The sequence below is a fragment of the Scomber japonicus genome, chromosome 19 (assembly GCF_027409825.1).
Source record: "Scomber japonicus isolate fScoJap1 chromosome 19, fScoJap1.pri, whole genome shotgun sequence".
Classification (NCBI taxonomy): Eukaryota; Metazoa; Chordata; class Actinopteri; order Scombriformes; family Scombridae; genus Scomber; species Scomber japonicus.
Genome location: NC_070596.1, coordinates 5,288,960 through 5,303,205, shown reverse-complemented (window position 1 = coordinate 5,303,205; position 14,246 = coordinate 5,288,960). Strand labels below are relative to the sequence as shown.

At 41.6% G+C, this 14,246-nt stretch overlaps 1 protein-coding gene across 1 annotated transcript in view; it reads right to left on the bottom strand.

Moving 5' to 3' along the window:
* The window catches only part of shroom3 (shroom family member 3), a 71,503-nt gene that overhangs the window by 6,509 nt on the left and 50,748 nt on the right, over positions 1 to 14,246 (bottom strand). The window contains exons 11-22 of the mRNA XM_053340525.1: positions 13,744 to 14,179; positions 13,485 to 13,618; positions 13,065 to 13,214; positions 12,433 to 12,908; positions 11,495 to 11,716; positions 11,140 to 11,356; positions 10,185 to 10,497; positions 6,166 to 6,242; positions 3,275 to 3,366; positions 1,849 to 2,584; positions 1,450 to 1,624; positions 412 to 541 (exon numbers count right to left, since the gene is read on the bottom strand). Coding sequence (XP_053196500.1) covers positions 412 to 541; positions 1,450 to 1,624; positions 1,849 to 2,584; positions 3,275 to 3,366; positions 6,166 to 6,242; positions 10,185 to 10,497; positions 11,140 to 11,356; positions 11,495 to 11,716; positions 12,433 to 12,908; positions 13,065 to 13,214; positions 13,485 to 13,618; positions 13,744 to 14,179 — 3,158 coding nt within the window. The remainder of the gene's footprint in view (positions 1 to 411; positions 542 to 1,449; positions 1,625 to 1,848; positions 2,585 to 3,274; positions 3,367 to 6,165; positions 6,243 to 10,184; positions 10,498 to 11,139; positions 11,357 to 11,494; positions 11,717 to 12,432; positions 12,909 to 13,064; positions 13,215 to 13,484; positions 13,619 to 13,743; positions 14,180 to 14,246) is intronic.

Below are 14,246 nucleotides of genomic sequence, written 5' to 3'. Positions count from 1 at the left end.
CTGAACATTAAATTCAAAACAGGGTCTCAGTATTGAAACCCTCACACTTTGATTCTAAGAGACTGATAACAAAATCAGACATATACTGTTGATATTTTTAATTGGAATTGGAATATTTTCTTCTTCTGCTGGAAATATGATGAGATAATAGAATACTATCTACATTTGGCCACTTATCCACCAGAAGAAAGTACACCAAGTGAGTAAATGGACCTACGAAAACCTCAGAAAGTCTATTGCTCTTCAGTATTTACAGACAGTATTTAATTGTATAGGATTACCTTTCTTTACAACCCCAAACTATTATATCAATTCTGCCAATTCCATTAGCTAGAGCATTTAAAATATTTCTGAAATTGTTTTAGAATATTCAAAACATAAAATACCAGATTTACCTGTCTTCCAATCGACTGCTGCTACTGCGTTGCCATGGCAATTTACCACCCAATCTACTGTTTGGAAAGATCTCCTCCACAAGCTCTATGGTAGACTTCCCCCCCCATGTGTCCAGAAGGGGTGCCAGAGAGCTGTCCTGCGATACCTAGATGCAATTAAAAAAAAAAAAGAAAGGTTCACGACAATGTATGACCACAAACGCATAGTTGGAACTAAGTATACTGACTAAGGTAGAAAAAATTAAGATGACAATATCACAGTTAGACCTATAGTAGGTTACAGAGGTACTAGTGAGAAATAGGGAGTAGACAGAATAAGGTTCCAAAAAAGCAGTCAGACATAGATGCAATAAGACGATAGGGGAAATATCAGAAGTAGATAAGACAATGATAAAGGCAGAACTACGTTCAAATCAAAGTAAAATCAGAGGAAGATAAGACGACAAAGGGTGCATCAGAAGTGCATACAATGAAGGTAGTATCAGAACCTAGGTAGTGTCAAAACTACGCACAATGACAAAGGTAGGGTCAGAAGTAGATACAGACAAAGTTGGCTTCAGAAGTAGGTATGATGACAAAGATACAGTCAGAACTTTGTCCAGCAAAAGCAGTTAGAGGTACATAATACGACAAAGGGAGAGTCAGAAGTAGATATATGACAAAGGTAGAGTCAGTACTTTGTAGGTATCACCACCTAGGTAGAACTAGAACAATGTACGATGACAAAGGTAGGGTTCTTACCCTACGTATACAATGAGAAAAGTAGCCCCAGATGTAGATATGATGACAAAGATAGTAGGTACAACAACAAAGATAGAGTCTGAACTACGTACAATGACAAATGTATTGTAGCTTCAGAAGTACAGTGGAGACGATAGCAAAGGAAGCATCAGAAGTAGATATGGCAAAGATAGAGTCAAAACTAAGTACAATGGCAAAATCAGAATTAGGTACAGTGACCAAAGTCATAAGTCAAAACTATGTGGACACAGGTAAAGTTGGAACTAGGTACAGTGACATTTATTTCGGGTAAATGCAAATTCCAGGTACTCACCAGCTGCTGTGCCAGTGCCTCCACTCGCAGCTCCTCAGATGTCTTTTCCCTCTTAGGCAGGGGCTGGTAACCAAGACCCAGGGTGTCTTCGGACTCCTGGGTGTCCGAGCCAGAAAAACTGGATGTGGAGACGGATGTGATGGTGAAAGGCTGTGGCTTCAGTGAAGAATGGAGGCTGGACACATATAGGGGAAAAACAGAGGAGGAAAGGGACATTGGAGGGGTATGGAGAGATAATTTCATGGTGGGAATGATGGAACTGTTAAGAACTGTGAACTAGAACTTGAGACAGAACCAACAAAAAAGAAGAAAGAAGAAGCCATAGAGAAATAAAAAAGGTCCATAACAAATGAATGAGTTTGAATTAAAGTGGGTATATAAAAATATTGGAAAACAAACCTTTCCATGGTCTGCTCTTGGGCACTCTGGTCCAACTCAACAGGAGAAGGAGGAGGAGGGAAGTCCTCTGTGATGTTTGTCTCTTTGATTGGCGGAGGAGGTGACGGAGGGGGAGGATTTTGGAGAAAGACCTCATCATACTCCTGTAATAGTCCTCTGGAGGTTTCAACTGGTTGCTGCTGGTCCATGGAGCTGAAGAGGCTGGACTCTGAGATTCGTAGTGAGGGCAGGCGCGGGTGGACGGACACACTGGAGGATTGAGATGACATGGTGCTCTCATTGTTCTTCCTGTTTGGTGGGGTTGCAAGCTGGAAATGGGTCATGGGTGTTGGAGTCACTGATGAAACTTGTTTGGTGTTTTCTGAGTCAGTTTCTTTATTCTCAAAACTGAGGGCTCTCCTTCTATGCATGTCCTTTGTAGTGTCTTCTAATATGCTGGAGTCACTCAGACATTGTCTTGTCTCTTTGCCTGTCACCATGGTTTCACTGTTTCTATCACTGTCACCATCTTTGCTGGTTTGTGGGAGGCCTGGGAAGGTGATGGCATCTAGGTTGGCCTGGCTTAGCCTCTCGCTAGCATGCCACTCAGTTCCACTTCCGCCTGGAGTCCCAGATGGGGAGAAAGGGCAGGGCAGGCCAACAGATGCTGCCAGAGTGGAGGTGCTGTTGGCTCGCTGCCGCTCACTGTTCCTCTGCCGCTCTCTACGAGTGACAGGAGTGTGGGAGGAAGCTGGGTCTAGGATCAGAACACAAGGAAGGATCAGAGAGAGAATTCAAAGAGGAGTAAAAGTGCAAGAAGAAAACCATGGACCCATGATTCAAGAACGAAAGAACTAATCAATAGGTCCAAAATCTCAAACTAGACCAAATGACCAGAGATCAATCACAGATAATGACAGTTTGACCTGAACCCAGGAAAACTTTTTCCAGAACTTTTGTCAATTGCCTAATACACACAAGTGCACTAGCTGCTGGGAAGAGAGGAAAAGGGAAGACTGATTGATGAAGAACACGGAAACTGATACTTTGAACATGACTTATATCTCAACACGTGTCACAATATTAATGCTAACTAAGGTAGACTTACTATACAATAGAGATCTAAAATGTTCTTGAAGACATTGCTGGATTTTTCAAACCATGTTGATCTACACACTTAACATTCACAAAAGGCAGAAAACTACTTAATCTCAATGGTCCACACTGCTAGCAGCTTTTAGCTTGTTTAGGTGTTTCTCTTAGCAGCAAATTCGTGTAAGCAAATACATTGGCAACTTGGCTTTTATCTAGTTAAATCTTTGATTGATTGATTGATTGATTGATGATTAATCGAATGAAAAAGCCAGGAATGGGGGAATTATTCTTTGGTTGAAGTTGAGAGGAGGTCACAAGTTTAACAGCGAACATTTTGTTTTATTTTGCTCACTTTGAGAAGGTCCTTCAGTTCGGGCGGTGTTCGGACTGTTCATCAATGATTGAGAAGAGACAAGGCCCCCTGATACCTGGAGGTCTGTTGGTCTGAGAGACAGATAGATAAGAAATTAAAGTAAGGGAAGAAATATGTTAACAGATGCTTGCACAGTTATCAGTACACAGTCAAATGTACCAACAGTTGGGTGAACATTCTTATAGAAGTACAGTCTTCATGGTAAATTATGTTTTGATCCATCATTTAGCCTTGCAGTAGGTATCAGGCTGTATTGTCATAAATATACTGGGCCTTATGACAGGTAAAGTCATTTTCAAGCCTTGAGCCAACTCACAGTTAACCTGCCTTTCAATCCAACTCTCACCCAAGCAAAGAGCAGATACTATTGGGCTTAACCTGGCCCTATATCTAAACTAGCTATATAAGCTAAATGGCTGTGGCTGGCCTCACTAGCTTGATAGGCTGTTTCATCTGAGTGTCGTGGTCCACTCAGGGAAGCTTACCACTTATATCAGAAAACTTCACATCGTTCTCTGGCTTTGTGCACATTTAAAGTACATTTCAATCCTATCATCACACAAGCAAAGAGCAGATACTTGGTGTGTTGACCTGGCCTTATAGCTACATTGTATCTGCTCAGGCTAAACTACAGTTGCTGGTCCAACTGGCTTGATAGGCATGTAATGTTATTTGGCAATGGCCACATAAAAATGGTTTTATTCCACAGGTGCAACAGCTGTGTGGATCTGTACAACACTTAATCTCACAGCAAGATATCTCATAATCTAATATGTTCAGGAAATGTCCTGATCCCATTCCTACTTCCCAGAGGACGGAACCTTTATGTTTCCAGAGCCATCCTCAAGACAAACTTTACATTTTTTCTCCACAGCTGGTAAGGCTCTAAGAATAACTCAATCCTCTGTATGTTTGTTCATATTTTGGCTAGACTCTCTGGGGAAATATAATGTACATGTCATTTGTAGCGCACATGTTAAAAACAGTGTACATACCTTCTGATATGAATATTACAGTTGGCATTTACTTATTTCTACTCTCCAGTTTCCCACAACAATCATCAATTAATCATCTACATTTCTTATCTTATGGCCTGATATTTAAAGGTTCAGTAACAAACAGTGGTGCGTTCATGCTCCCGGTTATATTCAGACACCAGACATATCCAGACAAACACACACATACAGAATTCCTGCAGTGACCTCTGACCTTCTCATTTTGAGAGCAAACATATTTAAGAGTTTTAACTTAATAAGTCCCTGTGGACTAAAGTTGGTATTTTGTTTATTTTTCTGTATCAGTGCCAGGGAGTTTTTTCTGCTTACTTAAATTCCTCAGTACCTCCCTCCTCTCCTTCACTCCTCTTCTCTTGTAATCTTCTTTTTTCTTTCCTCCTCCCTTTAACCTCTTCTGAACTCTTTCATTCCTCTTAACCCCTTCCCTCCTTCTATCTGAACCTCAACTCACTTAAACCTCATCTTTAACTGCCAGGTCTCCTCTTCCCTCTTTCTCCTCCTTTCATACCAAGGGATACTCCCTTCCTTCTTCCTCTCCAGGAGCTTTCAGAAACTCCTGCTTTAAAAAAGATGCCTGGAATTTAATTTAAGACCTTTAGAAAAACAAAAATAAAGAAGTAAATCTGTGAAAACTAAAGTGAAGCTGTGAAACTCAACACTGAGGTTTTAAATTGTGAAATGACTGGAAGAAGAGAGAAAAACAGGATTTTCATGCTTGTTTCCTTCATTCTACTCCTTTCTGTCAACTCCATCCTTCACCCTCTCTCTCCTTTCACCTCATCTCACCTTCCTCCTCCCTGACTCTTCTCATCACCTATTTTCCCTTTTACCACTTCTCTTTCTTTCCACTGTCTCTGTCACATCCTCTCCATCTTCTCCCTTTCTTTTATCTCCTCCCTCATTACTCCTTCACCACAATATTTACATCACATCTGTCCCTCCTTTCTATTGTCCATATTTTTACCTCCTCCCTTCTCTCGCTTTACCTCTTTCCTTTAAAGGTTTCCTTTTATCCCGTCTCTCTCTTGCCCTCTACTTCAATGCCTTCTATCCTTCCACTCTGCACTCTCTTCCCTTTCTCATTTCACTCTTCCACGCCTTCCCTCACACATCTCATCTTTTTACCTGTTCCCCCTTTCCCTTCCTTCCAACCCCTCCCCACTACCTACAATCCCCCCCGAAACTTCATCCTTCCTCTTCTTTTCTCTTCTGTTTCACCTTCTTTTTCAGCTTCTCATCTTCCTTCTGTCTCTCTCTCTCTCTCTAATTGTCTGTCTCTCTGTGGTGCCAGCAGCAGGGCATACGGACTCATAAGGCTGGAGTTGGTTTTAATAATAAGAAATGGCCTGGAGCGCGCACACACACACACACACACACACACACACACACACACACACACACACACACACACACACACACACACACACACACACACACACACACACACACACACACACACACAGGCTAACTTTTAACAGCCTATTATGGAAGAGAGCTAAAATGTTGGCACAGTGCTAAATTCCCATTATCCTCCAGTCCTGCAGTGTGACGTTTTGCTCAAACTGGTTTAAAATGAGTCGTGTTTCATTTTGTAAACAGAACGACACGAAAGGAACCGTCAGCCAGAAAACATCTGTGAGAAAAAATCATATGCAGCTGAACTCTCCCCTGAACCAATATTAGTGAATCATTTGATATCCTTATTTAGGTTTTTGTCCTTATATTAGTTTTTCATGGGTGGCTTTGGACATTCATGCTAATTCATGCGTTTGAGAGACATGATGATACATGAGATTAATGAGCAGACAGATAAGGACCCATGTGGTAAAACCTTTGAGTGGAGGTGAGACATACCTGTCCCCAGCTACAGAGTGGCGTCCAGGTTCAGAGATGAAGACACCAAACATCCTGATGTCACCTGAGGGGAAGTCCTGAAACACACAAAGGTAAAGCATCTGTTAACTTTGCGCTCTCAATTCTTAACACAGGTTTTTTACTGTCTTTTTATTTATATTTTATTGTATTTGTTTTGATGTTTTAAAATGTGTATGTTTATTTTGTCTACTTTATTATATGCTATTTTATTATATATCACTACAAGTTTTATCTTATCGATTTTAGGTTTCTCTTGTCTTGTCCCTTTAACTGAGGTTTTTTTTACTCTTTCATTAAATCTTTTCTCTTATTCTCTCTTATTTTACTTATTTATTTAATTATTTTATCTATTTCATTATTTATTTTATTTTAATTTTTGAAACATTTATATAAGGTATAAATATAATATAAATAAGGTTTGATCGATTGATAACCCCGATTACATCATTGTGACATGATCTGAGTTATTCTCAAACTTTTATAAAATTGTTATTACCCTAACCCTAACTTAAGAGCTCCATCAGTGACATTACAAATCTTTTTCATGGGCTTAATTGTACTCCTCATGTCAAGTAAACTGAACTTAGTGTGTAAAATATGTGAATTGTCCCTTTAAAGGTACAATACTATAAGTGGTATCATGGTAACATTTCATTTTATTGTGCAATAAATTCTTCATAATGTCCTAAGACAGTTATTTAAAATAATGTGAAATGTGCTTCATTGTGGGTTAGGTAGGCACTATAAGGTTTGAAGAATGAAGAATGAATGGAATAAAAAACACAGTAATCTGCTGCATTGATTTGAATGCTATCTGAGACTGTCCTGCTGTGCACTAACTAAAAAACTCAGTGTTAGCCTGCAATAAAATGGAATGAATTAAATAAAAGTGTACCAATTAACCAACACTGTCTCCATTTTCCTACTTCCTGAGAAATTACAGATTTCAGACTGATTACATATCTGTTTGTTGTAGTTAAGATCTTTGCAGTAGCAGCTACAGGAAGATGTAACGCACATATTATGTTTGGATGTTTATAAACCTTATAAAAGCAAAACTGCAGTGAAATTATTCTGAGTACAGTGAGCTTATCCTTATCTGAATCTAGGCTATCTTAAGATAATGGGTATTGTTTTGTATATTATACAGATTTTAAAGCCTTTTGTAAAGAGGTACATTTGGGATTTTGGACATTTAAAATGAAAACCAACTTAAAGTTGAAGTATGTAACTCTGACACCAAGCGTTTAGAAATGGTACTGTGGCCCACGTTCAAAACACTGGAGAGAGCTGTTACTCCCCTCCCTGCCAGAGTCTACTTCACGCGGGTTGCCAGTTGTTGGACTTGATCCTGCACGCACGTGAGACAAGTGCAACATACACAATGCGAAGTGACCCACAGTCAGACATCCCAACCTGTTTCAAAGGCATCTCCTATACATCCCCTTGTTTTGCTTCTCAATTTGAGTCATAACAAGGCTTTTTTGGTTTTGTAACATCAGACATTATCTGCAATGTTCCTAGCTGCAGCTCAGTGGCAACTGGCAACCTGGATGCTGAAACGCTACTGACTTGGTGATTGGTAGATAGGTGGTGGGTGGAGCATCAGTACTGACTTGGTGATTGGTAGCTAGGTGGTGGGTGGTGCATCAGGCCAAAACACAGAATGACAACATAAACATTACTTGAGGGCTGCAACTGAGCTTTTCAAATGTGAATATTCTGGCTGGACTACTACTGTCAGTGATATCAGTGTTTGAAATGAACATGATTCCTTAATGTCTGGTGACATTTAGGGCCATTTTATGATTACTTGGAATATATTCGTTACATACAGCTACTTTAACTCAACTATCAATAAATACTCAGTATCCCTGTTTCTTCATCTCTCACCTATTAAAGAAAAAAAAATCCAGACTGAGATATCAACCGTCACATGTCTGACCACAGATCTTATCACACACTGAAAATACACAACACAAACCAGCCTGTAGTCTGTTGTGTCTCCAGTGACCTGAGTTTGAGCTCTACCACGAACATTAACACGTCTGTGTGGGAGCTGCTGATCAACCTTAGTATTAAACTTATATTTAAAGGAAGCACAATTTCACACTGAGCTGTACGACTCAGTTCCTCCATCACAGGCCTCGCATCACATGATATCAATCAAATGCATAAAAAACAACAATATACCTTTGAAAACTTGTTTGTGTCTGGCTAGGGATTTTTCTTGCATTTCATTTTCCATCTCTCCCTCCCTTCCTTCATTTTCTGTCATCTTCCTATTATCCATCTGATATCCTTCCAAAACTGGATAATCTTTCTGCACCATGTTTCAAAACCATGCAAACTTAGTTTCCTAAAAGTTAGCAATCAAAAAATGATGGAGAACCAAAGAGTTATTGAGCAAAAAATGTGCAAAAAATTTGACTATGGTCCATTATGTAGATGTTTACACCACTCAATTAAAAACTCATCAGTGTAAATGCAGGACTGTCACCACCCTGCAGTGAAATCTATTGTTGAAGTAAAAGAGGACAGAGTGTCTGTCTGTCTGACTCAACTGTAATGATGTTTATGCGACACAGGCTGCTCTGATCTATGAGGGAGATAAAAGACAAAAGTATCCTTTACTGCATTCCTTTAAGAACTTGTATGTGTGTGTGTGTGTGTGTCATATGCATACGTGAGTGTGTGTGTGTGTGTTATCTTTGCTATCAGCCACATCAGACAGCGCCCAGCCACCGTCTCGGGCTCTCTGGCACCTCACAGGAAACTTTGAGGATTCGGGATATTTCCTGTGTGACTTGGGGCTAAATGTCCCTAAATGGCTAAAATGTTGTAAACCCCCCCTACTTCCCAAAAAAAACTGATAACGCAGACAGAACCATGACTGTCCAAGGAAGGTTCAACTTTATTCGAATGTTCTCTGACTCACTGGATTGACAATCTGGTGACAACTAATCATGCTCATTATCATTCCTGAGTCACATAGTTGTTTTCGACTCTACTTCAACTATGCCAAAAAATAATCATTGGAGTCAACAGTTTCCTGTTTCTTTATGATATTCCTTTCACTAGCTACTGGGAAAAACAACACATGAAAAGACATTGCATGAAATTCTTGCCTCCACTGAATATCTTGGCACTGAAGAAATACCTGACAGGCCTGATTAAGGACACAAAAATCCCTGATGTGCATTCATCTTCCTGGTTGGCAAGGATTATAATCTGCAGTCACTGTTACCGTTGATTTTATGTTACTGACGGAAAATCCCTCTAATTTATTGTTAGTGTCGTACTTCTTCTAAGGACAAGTGAGCAACTTATTAAAATGAATGGGCAGGGAGGTAAGGGATAACCTTGTTTCACACCTCTTTGCAAGTACATTGAGAGACAGCCAAAGTTACTGCAAACATTTGTATATCAAGTATAGAGACCGACCGATATGTCGTTCAGCCGATATTATCACACATACTGTATATTGGTATCAGCGTATATATGTTGTTCGATATGTGCCAATATATTTTTAAAGTTATACAGGCCACATTTAATGTACATATAATTCATATCTTTTTTCTTAATTCAATTCAAATATATATGTACATCTGTTTTTGTTATATGGGTTGTTATGTAGTTAGTTTTAGTTATCTATAATTATGAAATTCCCAGTGTAGTTGTTGTTGTACTGTTTCCGTGCACTGATGTCATTTTATACAATAAAGTTTATTGTCAAACTGTAAAATATCATGCCTTCATTACATATCTTTGTCACAAGTGTTTGATTTGAACTACATTTAAGGGATCATTGCAAAAACTGTATGTCCTTAATATCGGTATTGCCATCGGCCCCAAAAATCGAGTATGGGTCAGCCTCTAATCAAGCACAGTTGTATTATATCTATTGTAATATTCTTTTTTATTCCTAAAATGTGTTTCACGGTATCACTTATAATTCCTTGGCTAAACTGCAGGCTCCTGTGGGTGTGCTGTGTTACCTGGATCAGCCTCTCCACTGAGGGGGAGGAGCGGGAGCGGTAGTGATAAGGAGTCGTAGGTTTCTCCTCTGATCTCTCCAAAAGATCCTCAGCAGAAGCCGACTTCCCTGAGCCCCGAACTGACCCGACCCTCTGCAGAGCCCCGTTGCTGTGCTGCTTGGATACTCCTGTTGCCTGTTGCTGGTGGCCCACATCTGACTCTCTGCTCAAACACTGACCCTGTCTGCTGAGCTCTGCTTCAGGGGTGAAATCCTGGAGGTGCTGGGTGCTGGAGAAGTGAGCCTGGAGCTCAGTTGGTGAGCCAGTAGGAGCACTGGGAGGATAGAGCAGGAAGAGGAGTTATGAAATCGTAATAATAATAATATAATAATAGTTATATGTTCCCAGTTACTTTTACAGAGTTGTGATTCAACCTAATTCAAATAAAGCTATAATGTTGCATGAACTGACTTTTATTATGTCAACTGCAGGAAGAAGAAATCCACAACAGCCCATACATGTCATCTCCTTATTAAGTTTCTGTGGCTAATGTGTACACAAACAGTTACCTACTTCCACACCAGAAGACATAGAGAAACATCCTATTGGAGTTGTGTTAACAATAAAAATAAGTCAAGTATTCATTCTCATTTCAAGTCTGGTTTGGTCTCTTCCAATTCCCGAGGAAAGTATCTGGCACTAAGGCCTTGTTGTGACTGATATTAGCATTGTAATGTGAATGGAGAACTTCATTCAGCATCTCCAGAACATGTTATCCTTAACTGGTCAACAGTGTCATGTGACTGGCTGCATTTAGAGTTTAGAGTTAGAGTTTAGAGCTCCCTTCAATGTTTTTGCTTACAGTGACCTAAACCTTCCTCTGGTGTGAATTGAACCAGTGAGTTTACTGAAGAAGGTATTCAAAAACCACCAACATCAATTAAGTGCGTCATAAATGTTGTCTAGTTTAGGTTACCTGGGCTGTGGGTTCGCTGGAGGTCTCGGAGAAGTCACCCTGCCTGGGTAGAATAGGTTGGACTGGAGGCTCCGTAGGTCACCTCCAGTAGGAAGGGTGGAGCACTGACGCCTCTCCTCAGGGGAGAAGCTCCGATCTGGGCCAGAGTCCTGGAGCGGGTTAAGGCTGGAGGTGGAGGTGGAGGAGAGGCTGAGGGTGTCTGAGTGACAGTAGGAGCCTAGAGGGAAGGAGAGGAAGAGGCAGGAAGAGAAGAAGTCTTTTTTATCAATTTCAGTCCACCCAGCAAACCATCAACCCTGAAGCATTCTTTGATTTTCTTCTCACTATTTATATATTACTCCCTCCCTCCACCAACCTGCATAGTAGTTGTTTTCAGGCTGTACATAAGCACTGCGAGGCCTCGGTCCACTCCTCGGTCCTCCCTCGTCTCTCTTAACACCTCTCTTCCTCTCCACGTACTCCGCCAGAGCATCATGTTGAAGCTGTCGTAAATCGGGCTTTGATGCGGTGTTGTGCGATGTCGCGAAACGGTTCGCCACAAGTTCAAACATCTTCCGGCGGTCTGCCACACTGGTTTCTAAGAGAAAGGGAGATCAGTTTCATAGCACATAGTTAGCTGCAAATGGACACAATGTTTCTACTGTGCCATATTAGATACTTAATGACAGTTACGTATATCTGGTATTTCCAAAAGCACAACAAAGCTAGCTTACTAGTGATGACAGTTTTACACAAGGCATGCATAGAAGAATCTGTCTTTCAAAGTATTTCTGGACACACTCTTGTGCTTTGCTAAATGCAGAGGGATTTCATTCTTAAAGGCAAATTCTACTTGACATCAACAGCAAGCTAGCTGGAGCTAACTTAAGTTATTTTTGGACAAACAAACAGAACTGCTTTCATGCAATACACTTTAGCAGGTGCATGTTCGGTTCCAGCTAGAACTAACAATGCAATAAATGGATCTCTATGCCTATTAGCATTAAAAATGTATTCCATATTATCAATGAGCTGTCTTTTAGGTTGGCTGGCCATTTCCCACTGTTTTTCATTGTTTTAATGGTGTCTGTAGTATTATATATTTATTACTTTTGACATGTGAAGATAAACTTGACTGCATTGTGTGTGTGTGAATGTGGATACTCAATAAGTACAATATACCCCCAGTACATTTTATCACTGTATCATTGTGACATTCACAATACCGACTTAAATATTCAGAAATTTTGTGTCACTCGGTCAGTGCGGTGGGGGAGAGGGGCTTAGGGACTTTTTGTAGACTTTTTTATTTACCTCCACCACGCCTGAAGAGGGCAGTAGTCTCAGCATCCGAAACTCCAACCTCATTCATGTTCTCTGGCTCTGAGTATGAGCGTTTCTTCTGGTCCGCAGTCAGACGCTTGCGGCCACAAATACGCAATACAGCAGGAGGTCCAACTGGTGGGATGTTGGGGAGGGCCGGGGGGCTTGAACCTCGATTCTCCGGGCCAACTACATGCCGCTCTTTTGGGGTATGAGGGGAGGTGGCTAGTGTTGGAGACTGTGGTGGGATAACAACGCCCTGTGGTTTCGGCTTGGTTTTTGGACCTCTCTTCTCCAAGGAGTGGTACTTGGCGGGGACGGGCGGAGGTTGATGGCTGCCAGAATAGGGGACAGGAGGAGGAGCTGCAGAAGGAGGAGGGCTAGTTGAGGAGTTGAGATCTTTTCGTCTGAAGGAGGTGGACCGCAGGACCTTAGATTGGGCGTCTTTCACGGAGTCCCTGTAAGATCTGATTAGAGACAAGTTTTAGAATGGCTGGAAGAGACTCAGGACTCCGACCTGATCCAACGTTGACCTGCTGAAGGACACTGACTTGTTGAAGGACCCTGACCTGTTGAAGGATTCTAACCTGCTAAAAGACCATGACCTGTTAAAGTACCCTGACCTGTTTAAGGAGGTGTCCTGCATGGAGCCCAGCATCTCCTGGATATCCTGTCTCCAGGGGAATTCCTTACTCCTGTCTCCTTCCCTGGATTCATCCAGCTGGTAAGTGCTGCGGCTTCTCTGGAGGGCTGAGCTGGGATCCGCTGGGGTCCTGAACACAATACAGAAATGTAACTGCTGTTTGTCAGGGAGTAAAGTGCAGTAAATGTGAGCTGCTTTGATGAGAACTTATCTGAAAGGTCTTCACAAAGAACACCTAATCAAATGTTCCAATATATTTTATTTTTGTTGCTGGGTAATTGGTGGATACAAATGAAATGTATCCATAAGCAGGATTTGTGATAAGTGCAGTTATTGGGATAAAGACTGTTATTGGGTTAATATAGATTATATATGGTGCAGTGCGAAACCATTCATTCACCTGTATTTCATGTAGTCGTTGCTGCCTCCTCTGTAGCTCAGAGTTCTGTGGGCTTTGGGGCCGTTGGTACTTCTCTCCAGCATGTTTCTGAGGTCCTCTGCTCCACAGGCGGCATTGCGGCCTTTCTCAGTCATCTGATTCTAAATTACCGGTATTAAAATACATATAGCATTAAAGCAGCCTCACAGCCAACAATGGGCAATATTTTCAGACTTAGGAGGTATCTGTCTGTTATCTGTCAAATGTGTGTTTCAATTACCCGATGATGAGCAGCCTTGTTGTGTCCATGGCCGGTGTTGTGACTGTGCGGCTTTCCGCCACGTTCACGACGCTCAAACCGACTGACCTTCTCCAGGACCGAGAGGCAGCGGGAAGGTCCCTGGTTGCCTTCGCTGACATTACTGTTACCATGACTACTAGCAGAGGCAACACTTTCAGGGCTGGCACATCGTTGGACCTCGGCGAGGGCGTTCTCCAGGCGGGTCAGTGGGTGTTCTCTGTCTCTGTCCTGCTCTCTCTGCTCCCATTGGTGGTGCTGTAGAACTGCTGAGTCGCTGTGGTGACGGGGCTGGGAGGCAGGGGTCATCTGATCCTGAGCCTGGGGGTGAACAGGTAAATGGGTAGATGGGACCTGTCCCTGGGCGACCCTGGAGGATGCCCCTGACTCTCTATGAATGATGGGTTGATCCATTGATCTGAAGAAGGGTAGGGAGAAAACATATGAGAGGAGAAGGATAAGATGGAGAAGCAGAGGACATCATT